The sequence below is a fragment of the Pipistrellus hanaki genome, assembly GCF_964339955.1.
Source record: "Pipistrellus hanaki genome assembly, chromosome: 14".
NCBI lineage: Eukaryota > Metazoa > Chordata > Mammalia > Chiroptera > Vespertilionidae > Pipistrellus > Pipistrellus hanaki.
The window spans coordinates 3,711,832-3,725,341 of NC_140516.1; the positions used below are offsets into that span (position 1 = coordinate 3,711,832).

Here is a 13,510-nt window from a genome sequence, read left to right on the forward strand (position 1 = left end):
TCTTGTCTCTGGACCTCTTTTAAATTCTATTTACAAATCAGAGTAGAACCTCCCTTGCCCAACTGTAAAAATTACATTGGTTAATGTGTAAAAGGGTTACAGTGGTCATATGGTTGGAAGTAAAAATAAAAACAAAGTGAGCTCCTCCTTTGTGTAACTGGAATTGGCATAGACCTACCCTCTGAAAATGCTGGGCTGGCCTTATTCTTGGTCCATTCAGGTTCTCATCATCTGGAATTTACTTTTTCCCTCACTGATTTCTTTGGAAATATATTCCATTTAAGGACCCACTAAGTCCCTCCTAGGTGTAGGACTCTGGGCCACACCATGTCCAGGTCTGGAAAGCCAACCCTGAGCCCAGAGGCTTGTTGGGAGTAAGGGTCCAGGCTGGGCAGGGAAGAGGTGGTCTCAGTGGAGGCTCAGAGGCTCAGAGGCTCAGCTCTTTCCACGGGAGCTTGAGCTCTGGTGTCCTCCCGCATGGGCACTGGATGGCCAGTTGTTGGGCACAGACTGCACTGGGGAAGGGAGGCGCCCTTTGGCTGGTGCTGTCTCCAGCTGCAGCCATTCTGGAAAGCTGCCAATGTTCCAGCTGCCGAGAGAATGGCCCTGAAGTCTGAAAGAGGAAGCAGTGCCTGTCTGCACACCCATGGGCTGGCCTTGGCCTTGTAGACAGCAGCACAGTCTTGCACTGTGGGTCTCAGCAGACCTGTGCTTGTTCTGGCTCAGCCACCTCAAGGCTGGCCCCTGGACAAACTCCTTTGCCTCCATAACTGAGAAGCCCGCACTCAAACAGGTTCCTCACTGTTCACTGCAGGAGGTTCAGGGCAGTTGTGGAGGGGCTGCCCTGAGAGGAAGGCTGCGTGGGGAGTGCGCTGGCCTGGGGAGAGCGGGTAACTGAACAGGGAGTTGGGTGTAGAAGTGCCACTTAGACTGTGAAGCGCAGTACAGACTGGGCAATGGCTTTGTTCTTATAGGTGTGGCTTCCACTCCCACTAGGAGCCCAACCACTGACCAGCTCTGTCCTGCTGTCCTGCTGTCACAAAGTGACAGCCATGCTTCTCTGCCCTCGGCTGACTCTGTGCCCTCCCTCCAGGTGACGCAGAAGTACTCGGTGGTGGTCGTGCAGGGCCACCTGGTCTCCGAGGCGCTCCTGCTCTTCGGCCAGCAGCACTTCTACATCTGCGAGAACTTCACCCTCTCCCCCGTGGGTGATGTCTACTGCACCCGCCACTGCTTATCCAGGTGAGTGCCCCTTGCCCCTCGGACTCCTCCCCGAGCCCCAGGCTTCCTTCTCAGCCTCCCTCCCCCAGCCCTGGCACCCGTTCTTACCGTGGGCTTGGGTTTGGGCCAGAAACTGAACCATGAGGTAAAACAGAAGAACCTTAAGGCAGAGGCACTCTTGATCATGGATCCCCAAAGCTAAAGTCTGGGTGCAGAACAGCATGGCAGCTCCTGTGCCTCCTTTGGTGTGGGGCTGCCCCTGGACAGAGGGCCTCTCTGTAGGTTATTGGTAATGGAATCCAGACCATCAGCTCACTCGTTCGGCAACTTGCTGGTTGCTCACTGACTTAAGACATCACGCACCACCCTTTCATGGCCAGAAAGTGCCACCAGCACACAGGCTCCTTGGGAAGAAGGTGGAGCACACTAGCAGCACAGGACAAACATCTGCTCTGTGGGGACTCTTCAGGGTGCACGGGGCAAGGGGTGTGCTGAGGAAGGGCTACCAGAGGAAGATCTGGGGCTTGCTTGCAAGGAGTGAGATTTGAGTAGAAATTTGAAGTCATTTTATACCAACTATACCAGAGATCTTTGGCAGGAAACTGAAGATCGTTTTTTTAGGACCAACTGCACTTGGTCTATTTGGGTTCAATTGTGCTCTTACTGATGAGTTCTCTGTGTTATGGAGTCCAGCCGTTGGAACCACATTTGCCATGTTTGCACTGTTGCCAAGAATCCAGTTGTCAAATTGTATGTTTTCAGTTAATCAATGCTTTTGGAAAAAAATGGATGACGATTTCTTCATCCAGAGAGAAACCTGGACTTCTCTGGTTAGCCAGGGTTTAACATGATGACAAAACCCCTCTTAGATTGCCCAGTGACACTCCAATTAGCTTGCATCAAATCACCTGGAAGACTTGTTAAAGCAGACTTCTGGGACCCACCTTCACCCCAGTTTCTAGTTTGGCAGATCTGGGATAGGACTGAGAGGTCACCAAGTTCTCTGCTGGTGCCGATGCTGAGAGGTAACAGCTGAGAGCCACTGCCGTGGACTATGGACAGGGAGTAAGAGCCGGACCTGCCGATAAGGAAGAGTTTTAATCCCTAGGTGTCAGCTCGTTTTCAGCCCCGTCAGGACAGGAGTTTAAGGAGAGGGAAAATAGATGTCAGCCCCCCTCCTTTGATCGGCATTCTTCTCTCTGATAACTTTCATCTTTTATTCATTCCAAACGTTTACCGATTGCTGGGAGTCCTCTGTGCTTTCCCAGGGCAGGAGAGGCATAACTAATACTTGGCGCACACATCCCGTCCCGTCTTCTGGCTCATGTTTTATTGATCTGATCGATACGGACAATGGGCCTGCAGACGTGCCTTTCTGGGGCTGATGGGAGCTCCTGCCCCAGCACTCAGGGCCAGCCGTTGACTTGCACGAGCCGTTGCTTCACTCCTCAGCTCTGGTTTAAACCAGTCAGGGTTAGATGAGACCTTATTGATCAGGAGAAGTGTGTGGATGAGATGCATCTCATAGTACTCAGATCCCACACACACTTTCACTAGAAGCCCACTTGCTGGGTGGCTTGTACTCTCTGGATCTGGCAGGACCAGGGAGCCGTGCTATCTGGAAACTGACTTTTCTAGAATGCATGTGGGAGTGGAGTAAGAACAGATGGCTACCCTGGCCTGTCGTTGGGGGATTGCATGGGTAATGCCAATCACCGCCCCTCCGCAGGGTTTGCGAACCAGGCAGCGCGCTCTGGAGGGCTGGTCCGCTCCACGGCAGCTCTCAGCCGCTGCTCGATGCCGACAGCTCAATGGGGACTGAGTCTTCTCTTGACCACAGAGACCTAGGGAGATGCATAAATAGGCCAGTTCCGAATAAAGCTAAGCCGACCCTGAAATGTTTCTCTAAAAGACGGCCTCACGTTGAGTACGGCTGAACATTAGACCCTGAAAGCGGCTCTGATGTACCATAAATCATCGGAAATAAAACTCAGGAACGCCGCACACCGCCCAGCAGAGCACCCTTCGGCTGTGGAGTGTTCCTCAGGCCCCAGAGCCTTCCTAGGAGGCGTGGCTTTGCATGGGATCCCTTGCAGCTGATGGCATGGGGTCACTAGGGCTGCTGTAACCAAAAACTGGGGGGCTGTAAAACAGCCAGTTTTTGTGTAAAACTTTGGGTCCTTGGGGTCTGAGATATGGATGCCTCAGTCCTGGAGGCGAGAAGTCAGCAGCCAGCTCTGGGCAGGCGCTCTCGCTCTGCAGCTCCAGGGCCGGCCCTTCCTGGCCTCTTCCGGCCTCCAAGTTCCCCCATCCTCAGTGTTCATTTGCTTGCGGATGCGTCACTCCTGTCACCTGGCTTCTCCCTGTGTTCCCCCTTGTGCGTGTCTAACTCTGCCTGAGTCACCTTCTCTATAGGGGACTAGTCATATTGGACCAGGGCCTATCTGTATGGCTTCATTTAATTTTATTACCTCTGCCACTCACCTATTTCAAAATAAAGTCTCATTCCAAAGTTTTGGGGGTTGGGACTTCCACATCTCTCTGTGGGGGGGAAACAATCTAACCCACAGCAGTGGCGGTCAAGTTCAGAAGGTATGACATTTGATTCATTTGGTGAAAATCCAAACTGTCCAATCAGCTCTTTGTCACGGGATAGCTCCGCCCTCAGTCAGCATGTAGAGCAGCATTTCTCTGTTCAGTCAACTAGACAAGTACTTTCCGAAAGTGGGCCTTGTCCCAGGCACTGTGTCAACTCCAGAGATACAGAGATGAGCCAGGAGAGTCCGAGAGTCCGGTAGCGTTTGTGATCTAGCGAGTGATGCTGAGAGCACATTTCCGGTGTGAATTCTGCCAGTGCCTGAGTGCTGGGTGGAGTAATGACTGGTGATGGAGTTATTGCCGTGCTCACCGGGTCTTGGCCTGTGATGCTGTCTGACGCTGCCACAGGGAGGCACCAGATCCCTCTATGGCCTCACGGGGAGGCAGAGGCATTGAGGGGGAGCTGATCCTCACCCCGGAGGGAGGCATTAGTAACGGACACTGGCTCTGGGCAGCAGTGGGCTTCAATGAAGGCCTCCAGGAGGAAGCATCCAGAACGAAGCCACATTGGTATTTGATCAGTCCTATGGCAGCCTGGCTCCAAGCAGGACTCCTGGGAGGTCAGTCCTCTGAGAGGCAGGAGGAGCTGCAAAGGGCTGGACCCACGTCCTTGAGGCCTGGCTGTGCAGGGGGCTAAACAATGGTCTCAGGCTTGCCTGACCGGTGTGGCTCAGTGGTTGAGCGTCGACCTATGAACCGGGCGATCACAGTTTGATTCCTGGTGAGGGCACATGCCAGGGATGCAGGCTTGATCCTGGGTGTGGGGCATGCAGAAGGCAGCCAATTAATGATGTTTCTCTCTCATCATTGAGGTTTCCATCTCTCTCTACTTCTCCCTTCCTCTCTGAAGTAAATAAAAAAAATATTCAAAACAAAACAAAACAAAGCAAACAAACAAACAAACAAAAAAACAGTGGGCTCAGGCTGTGTCCTTGAGTAACTCTCCCTTCTACTCGGCAGTGACCATTCAGCATGGTAATAAGTCCAAGCTCTTAGCACTGTAGACGCTGGACACCAGCTCTGACCATGGCTGCAGGTCCCATGGGTGAGCGAGGGCTGCCCGCCTTCTCGGTGTCCCCTGGACCTGAGACACAGAGGCTGGTGCAGGCCAGTCCGCAGCTGAAGCCGGAGCTGAGCAGGGGGTCCCGGCTGCCATGCCCGGGCTGGGGCCCTTCCACCCCGGGTCCTTGGGGTCTGTGGGCAGGGCGCACGTGCTTCTCGGCGAGGCTTCACAAATCCCCAGTCCTCCCCTGCCCTCAACTGCCCACAGGAGCCCTTTGACCTATGGGAGCGGCTCTGGCCTGGCTGAGCCGTGCTGCCACGTGGCTGGTCCCTGGCTCTGGGTATGCGCCCCAGAGGCCACTGCTCCCGGTCCACAGCCCTGCGGGGTGGTGTTCTCCCCACCCTGCCGGAGGGCCCGCTGACCACGGCTTCCTGTGGAATCTCATCACCTCTCTGGCCCATTTTCAGAGTTTGAAATTTCTCCAAACGTGAGGAGAGCACCTCTCTCACTCCCCCCATCCATCTTGAACACAGTGCTCAGAGGGACTTCTCACACGCACTCACCACCGAGGGCCGCCGCCTGTCCTGCAGGCTGTCCCCAACCCGCCGTCCTCTCCCCGGGGGAGGCTGGCACCCCTCCTGCTTCTCAGGGCAGGGCTGATGAGGACAGGGTCAGAGGTTACCAGGTCAGTGGGTGCTGGCACCCTGCGGGCAGCCACCCTGGAACCCCCAGGATGCCCCAGAAACTCAGTCAGGCTGTGGGCTAGGGTGGGAGGAGACAACTTCTCACTGCACGTCTTCTTGTCTTTTCAGCATCAGTGACCCATTCATTTTCAACCTGTGCAGCAAAGACAGGTCCTCCGACCATTACTCCTGCCAGCGTCACAGCTACAGGGACCTCCGGGAGCTCCGGCAGGCGCGCTTCCTCCTGCAGGTACGCCCCAGGAAGGCCAAGGTGCCATGGGTGCCCTCTGGGTGGGAGGCACATCCTCCGGGACTCCCTTGGGTCTTCAGGAATACCAGACTCAGCACTGATGCCGGGAGCCGAGTGCCAGTCTGCCCTGTACTGACCAGGGATCCTCTCAGCTGCCTGCTGTCCCTTCCCTCCCCTCCCCTCCCCTCCCCACACTCTCTAGGCCCCTGGTAACCCCCTGGGCTGAATGGTTTAGAGTACTGATTGCCCCTCAGCCAGGGTCCCCTAGCCTTGGCCGGGCCCCTGGAGGGCTCACACAGGCACTGAGCAGAGCAGGCGCCTTCTGGAGGCAGAGCTGTGCAGCTCAGCACCACCCGGTGCACCGGCCCCCCTGCAGGGGGATCACTGGGTCAGAGGGTTAGAAGCAGCAGCCAGTGGCAAGGGGAGGAAGAATCTGGGGCCCCCTGAGGCCGCACACACCTACCTCAGCAGCCCGCCCTCTGCACTGAAGCTGATCCCAGCCAGGGCCCTCCAGCAGCAGCAGGATCAGGACCAGGACCCCTTGTAAGAGGGGAAGGGAGGGACCAGTGCTTCTGCCCTCTCTGCTGGGTGTCTGCCCTGCAAAGGCCAACAGGGGGCAGTGCTTCACCTGAAGAAGGAGTAAGAATGCCTTTAACTATAAATTTCTTAGGGCGTGTAATTTAGCTCAGGGAGGCCTTGGGAGGAGGGGAGTGTGATTGGGGGGGTGGGGGGAAGAAGGATGACTCATAGTCTGAGTGGGGGGGGGGAATGACTCATTTAAAAAATATCAGAAAGCATCAGGGGTCATGCTGAGGCCTCTGACTCTCCCTCTGGCCTGCCTCTCTGCTGCTTTGCCCACAAAGGGTGGGTCCTCGTTTTGCCTGACCTCATGCATTTCTATGCAAGGGGCTTAGTCAGAAGGGGGTAAGCTGAGTGTCCTGGGCAGTGTGGCCAGCCCGGACCTGTCCCTGACCATGGCCCTGCCACCTTGGTACAAGTGGGCACCTCTCTGGGCCCCTGTTTTCCTCCAGGGAACGCGGACCACCTCTTGTCTCTGTTACACATACAGCACCTGGCACATTTAGGGGCACATATTAAATAAAACAATTAAAATTTTAGTGTTTCTATATCTAGCTGAGAGGTAACACAGAGTGGCACGTAGGTGTCAGTACGTGATTTCTTCCCCCTGTAGTGGGATTGTCTCCAGACCGCTGGGAGCCTGAGAATCGGGAGGCTATAAGAGGGTTTCTCTTTATAGGACATTGCCCTGGAGATCTTTTTCCAAAATGGATGCTCCAAGTTTTTTGTCTTCCACAACAGCGATCGGAGTAAGGTCTTCAAAAGGTAAGGGCTTGAAACTCCTCCTCTGAGCAAACTGACCAGGAGCTGGGGCCAGAGGAGCAGGGACTCTCAGCGCTGTTCTCAGACCGGTCCTCGGCCCACAGCGAGGAATACGCAGGTTAGACACCAGGAGGAACTCAGCACCAACTCAGCACCGAGCTGCTGAATAGCTCAGAGAAAGCCTCTGCTCGGTCCTGGGAAGCAGGCTCCCTCTCAGGGACTGAAGGGGTTTAGGACAGAAATGACTGAAGGAGGGAAAATTGTGTACTCACAACATATTTCAGAAACTGGTGATTTGACAAGCATTCCAGAATGTTCTGGCTTTATTGTCTAATTATCCAAGAATTCTTCTGGCTTTATCTTCCTTTTTGATCCCAGTTGCCATTGTTAATTGTTCTAACTTTACATTTAATTCCAAAGAATTCCAAACACGATTTCCACTTCTGCACCAGCATGTTTTCCCTTAAAGAGAGAGGCCTGCTGTTTAGTTTAGTGTCTCTCTCTCCGAATAGGTTAATCCATCTCAGCGATGTAAGCTAAGGAAAGGGTAATGCTGATATTCATTTATCTGTTACTATTAAAGTTGTAGCTAAATAGATAGCGATGTGTGGGGAGCCAGGGGACAGGAAAGGGAGGTTCCCAGCCGTAAGCAGACCCCACAGAAGCTGGCGTGACAGGTGGCGCGGTTCGGCTCCGCTTTGGCCGGAAGCTGTGAGGTGAGACTTGACATCCTGCCCTGAAGTTCCAGGCCACGTGCACTCCGAGGGTCCAGCCTGGCTTCCTGGTGGCCCTGGCTGGTCACGGGCACGGGCCCAGCTGCTGTGCCCCCGGAGAAAACCAGTCCGCAGAGAGGCTGTCTGCCCAGTGCCCGGCACGCCCAGCAGCGGGGAGCCGCCCTGTTTGGTGCTTCCGATCTGCCTGTGTGGCCCCCTGACACTTCCTCCAGCCCCTTTAGTCCGAGCTGGAGCCGTGGGCGTGCGGGCTGACCTGCAGTTTGTTTTCCCCGTGACTCCTGGCGCTGACGTTCTCACAGTTAGTCTAGGAGTTGTGCATCCCTAGCTCCGTGGTGAATGGTGCCCACCAGCACCCTGCCCTCCTCGGTGAGCCTGGAATTGAGGTGGCATCTGTGCCCAGGGCACAGCCGTGTGGTGAGATTGGCTGAGGAGGAATCTGAGACACGTATTTTTACCATGACATTATTCTGTCGTTATGGCTGTTATCAGGGCTGAGCGTGATGCAGAGGTGCTGAGGGCCGGGTTATCAGAGCAGCCTCAGGTCCGCTGCTCACAGGTGGGTTGGCTGGAGGGCTGGAGGGCCAACCACCCAGTCCCTAGCCTGACTCTGAAAGTGTCTCTGTGGTGCTGGAAGGTCGCCTCTGGCTGACGAGATGATCCTCTCCTTTTTGTGCAGCTTCTGCTCCTTCCAGCCCAGCCTGAAGGGAAAAGGCGCCCCAGAGGACCCCCACCACCTCAGGTAAGCGAGGGCAGGTCTAGCATGCTCTCCACGGCGCTGGCCTGGCTCTGACCTCGTTCGCCCGGTCCTACTGTGAAGCTGCCACGCCAGGAGCACGCTGTCCGCCTTCCCCTTTACTGTCCCTTCTCCTCCCCCTCTTTCCTCCCCCTCCTCCTAAAGCTCCCTTTGCTGACCGCACCCCTGCAAACAGCCTGGGTGTCCCACGTGGTCTATGGCTTTTCCAGACAAAATGGCAGAAAGCTGTCTGCCTGTGGTGGGTGGGTGCAGGTTAGCAAAAGGTGCCAGGCCTGGGCATCCGCCCTCAGGCAGGGTGCAAGCAGTCCAGGCCTGTTCTTCCTGTGTGAGTCTCTGAGAAAACTCAGAAGCTCAGTGAAGTCCCACTGTGTGCGGGTCCGGTTCAGTGTACACACAGGACAGGGAGCCTCCAGCAGGGGTGCTAGGCTCCCTGACCTTCCACGGCCGCCCCTCACAAGGACCCCGTTACCAGAGGCAGGGAACCGCTCAGCAAGTTGTTAGGGACGAGAACAGAAGGGGGCTGGTTTTGTCCAGGAGTGAAGGTGGGGCAGGGAGGGGTGTCCTGGAGGTGGTATTCACCTGACTATGCAACAGGGCCCTCCAGGCCATTCAAATCACTTACCGATCGAGCGTTATGTGTGGTGTTTGCAGGTTTAAGGATTGTGCTCTGGGGCGTCCAACCTTAGTGGGTAAGGACATGGGGAGGAACGAGCACAAGAGACTGAAAGTTACATCCAGAAAGACTGGCGTGGCTCAGTGGTTGAGTAGTGATCCATGAACCAAGAGGTCACTGGTTCAATTCCTGGTCAGGGCACATGCCTGGATTGTGGGCTCAGTTCCCAGTAGGGGGCGTGCAGGAGGCAGCTAGCTGTTCGATGATTCTCTCTCACCAATGTTTCTATCTCTCTCCCTTGTTCTCACTATAAAAATAAATAAAAACATATCTTAAAAAAAGAAAGAAAGAAAGAAAGGCAGGGAAAATGTCAGAGGGGAATATTTCCTGAGAATCAGCTTGTGTTTCAAGGAGGGTGTGGTCAGCTGTGCTTGACCAAATGGTCAGATGCTGCTGGCAGGCTCGGTGAGAGGAGAAGTGACATAGGACATTGCAGCGTGCGGCCATTGGTGATCAGAGACCCTGTGGTGGCTGCCTGCAGAGCCGTGGTTTCAGGAACAACTTCATGTGACAGAGCGTGTGGAGCCCGCTCATTCCAGGCAAAGGTCAGGGAGGCCTGGGCAGCAGGCCACTGGGGTAGGTGGCTGGTGACCAGCGGGGCTGGATGTATTCCAGTAGCTCAGCAGTAGTGGGAGCCTGGTGTATGTATAAGCTGCATGTTAGCCCAGATCTCGTGTTGCTCGCTTCATATAAGCGTTCATCTCCACATGTGGACTTCGCAGCAATGTCCCAGTGACAGTGGTAGGAAGCCATTTCAAACTAACGGAAGCTGTCACCTCCCCTACCTGACGGCCATACAGGCCTGGCTCCAGGCAAGTTAGATCTCCGGGCTCCTACGTCCTCGGGCCCCGAGGCTGCCCATCTCCCAGGGGGTTCCCGGTTGGCTGTCCTCAGCAGACTCCCAGGGTGAGGGCATCCCTGCTCCAACAGCTTCAGGCTGTAGCCAATCCCGCAGGACGTCCGCCACACAAGGAATGCTCTGTCTCTGTAATTTTAGCCAAAATCCCCCAAAGTGGTTTTCATCCGCCCAAACTAGGTTAGTACCCATTCCAGAACAAACCAGATGCTTTCCTAGGCGAGGGAAGGGTCATGTGCCCACCCCCATCCTGGGCGTGGAGTCAGTCCCACCCAGCGACAGAGACCACCCTGAGGGGAGTGACTTCCCAGAGCATCAGGTTCAGTGATCACAGAGGGTGAATACCGAGGCACCAACCACAGCGGCGGGCCCTGCACTGCCGGCCGCCGCTCCCCCAGGGCACGGCTCTCGTGGCTGCGTGTCCATTTCTCACTCCCTGGAGCCTCCCTCATCTTACATCAACTCTGACACAAGTCACTTTACTAAATGCCTTTTGCCTCTGCAGATCACCTCTTCTGAATGCACTGTGTTCAGTATCACTCAGTGATCACGTGGCTGACCCTGCCGCTGGGGGTGGTTCCCTGTCCATTCCTGTCTGATAGTTCTCAGAGCCCGAGAGATGCTCTGTCCCAACAATGCTTACCTTTACCCACACAGGCAAGACCTCACTCCCTGTGCCAGGCCGAGAGGGAGTAGACAGCGGAGGGCAGAGGAGCTCACCTGTGGCTGTGGCACTAAGCTGGGCGCCCATACAAAGATGAGTGCCACTTGGAAGAGTTCATTCTTGCCCTGCGGATGAGCTAAAGTGCAGAAATCACTTCCCACCCATAGAGATATCCTGACACCCGCCTGGGCACCAGCTTCACTGTGGGACGGCTGGGCCCTGTGCCAACAGCATTTCCGTTGTGTTAGTATTCTCCTCGTGGCTTTCGGAGGCCAATGGAGCAGGATGCTCCATGGCTGTCTGTGCTTGCCTGACGTCGCCCAAGACAGCCCCAAGCATGGAGACCCGTGGAAAACATAAGCTGAGTGAGCTGCTGCCCTGCTGGAGTGGCTCAGTTGCTTGAGCATCTTCCTATGCACCAATGGTTGCCAGTTTGATTCTTGGTCAGGGCACATACCTGGGATGTGAGTTCAGTCCCCAGTCAGAGCAGGTACAGAAGACAACCAATTGATGTTTCTCTCCCTTTTCTCTCTCTCTCTCTCTTTCTCTCTCTCTCTCTCTCTCTCTCTCTCTCTCTCTCTCTCTCTCTCCTTTCTTTCTTCCTTCCCTCCCTCCCTCTCTGCTGGGGGGCAGTTGGGAACAGTGCATAGTACTTACTGAGCTAACGAAAGGGGAGCTTTGACAAACGAGGAAGCCCCGGTCACATCGTCGGTCCTCGGCACTGAGGTCAGCAGGCAGTCTGGGCACGTGGTGGGGCGGTGCCGCAGCAGCCAGTGTAGCCTCTGGGACTTCACCAATTTGAGCTCAAATTGTAATCCTTTGCTCAGTCTCAGGATCATCTGCTGTGTATTGGGGTGTTTATGGAGCAGTTGATTAAAAGCGGGTAGTGTCCATGCTGTGGGCTCTTCTGTCTCCTTCCCAGCCCTTCTCTCCGCCCAGAGCAGCTCGCAGCCTTCCGAGGGCTCCACAGCCATGGTTCTGTGCCTTTTCACTTGATTCCCAAGGGCCATGCCAAATCCACACAGCTGGCCTTTAAACATGTCTGGCCGTGTTTTAGACACTCCACCGACCACAAGCTTCTCAGATATGGAAGGCCCTTCCAGGGCCCTGCTCTCTGACAAGAGACACGCTCTATTGGGGGACACTGTTGGGCGTAACCCGATTGTTGGGTGTTGCAGTTTCTGGACTGTTCTCTCAGTTGGATAGTTTACTTAATAATGTTTAGAATGAAATCCACTTTGGGCACAAAGGTCTGTAGCTGAGCATTGTCAGAATTTCCTTTATAGTTGTCTTTGAAAAATAATGGGAGAACTTAGAAAACAACCATAACAAGCTATAAATAGCTATAAGAAGATGATCTTCCAAGTCAGTCAGTAACACCCAAGCCCCACTGCCGGCAGCATGGAGGCCAAGATTCAAGTCCTCCTCCCCCTGCTGTTCCACAGCCCCACTCCCTACAGACCACCGCTGCTGAGCAGTGCGAGGCTGAGCCTGTGAGTGCCCGTGCTTGCTTAGCGGGGAGAGCTCCAGCCCCCACTGGGCGCATAGGCGTGCTCTGGGCTTCTCGGTAGCACAGCCTGGGAGGGCAGCCGCAGAGACCATGCAGCTCAGACCTGGGCCCAGAGAAGAATCGCTGGAAGGCAGAAACTCACTAGTTCAAGATCCCCAGCCACCCACCGAAAACCTGGGACATGGGTCAAGATGCCAGGCATGTTCTTTTATTTTAGCATCTTTCTCAGGAATCATGAAGGACACAATCAACAATGGTAGCTTAGACTAGTTTGGTAAACTGAGGCAAAGGGGCTCTTTATCCTGAAATGCCATAGCTCGGCGGCTCCTGAGAGCTTTCAGCTTCCCACAGTCACTCACAGGCTAGCTCTTGACACATGACCAAAGGTCTGTTTATCGCTGCATCTAGGTTGTGAGATTATCTTTAACTGTTTTATTTTAGATTAACTCCAGAATCACAGGAAGTTGCAAAAATAATACAAAGAGTCCCTATGAAGGCTTCATTGAATTTCCCCCAATAGTTGCATTTTATGCAATTACAGTACAATATCAAACCAAGGCAACGAGGAAACAATTTCCTTACAGCATGAAGGAAATTGACATATGTGTGCGCAGTCTTTTGTCGTTTTGTCATATATGTGGTTGTGTGCAACTACCCCCATCAACAGCAATCAGCTTTATCCCTCTGCCACCCTGTCAACCCAAAAGCCTGGCAACCACAGATTTGCTTTTCATTTCTATCATCTTGTCCCTTCGAGAATGTTCTGCAGGTGGAATCATAGAGTATGTGACTTTGGGACATTGGCTTTTTTAACACAGAATCATGTCACTGAGCTCCATCCACATTGGTGCATGCGTCCATAATCTGTTCCTTGTTGTTGCTGAGTCGTATTCCCGGGTCTGGATAGCCCACAGTTTGGCTAGCCATGTGCCTGGCCAGGGACATGTGCTTGTTTCTAGTTTGGAGCCATTGCAATGAAGAAGACTAGGTGCATTGACCATATGATTAAAATGTTAGGACGATGTCTGCCACTTCACTTTTGTCTCCTAGTATTTTCCCTGTTGTTCATTTCTGCACTTTCTTTTTCCTTCCTACCTTCAAGATTTGTTAAAATTCCACTTTGATTTATCTAAAGCACATGTGTCAAACACAAGGCCCGCGGGCCAAATCCAGCCCGCCAGGCCTTGCAATGTGGCCCGCACCGCGCTGTCATCACTGCACTC

General features: G+C 54.2%; 1 protein-coding gene across 4 annotated transcripts in view; it reads left to right on the forward strand.

The window, feature by feature from the left end:
• Nucleotides 1–13,510, forward strand: part of WDFY4 (WDFY family member 4) — a 240,091-nt gene that overhangs the window by 175,477 nt on the left and 51,104 nt on the right. For 3 of the 4 annotated variants that reach the window (XM_084904130.1, XM_084904129.1, XM_084904131.1), the window contains exons 44-47: nucleotides 1,094–1,242; nucleotides 5,635–5,755; nucleotides 7,014–7,099; nucleotides 8,507–8,569. In XM_084904130.1, the coding sequence (XP_084760256.1) occupies nucleotides 1,094–1,242; nucleotides 5,635–5,755; nucleotides 7,014–7,099; nucleotides 8,507–8,569 (419 nt within the window). The remainder of the gene's footprint in view (nucleotides 1–1,093; nucleotides 1,243–5,634; nucleotides 5,756–7,013; nucleotides 7,100–8,506; nucleotides 8,570–13,510) is intronic. The other variant, XR_014796801.1, reaches the window with a different exon arrangement.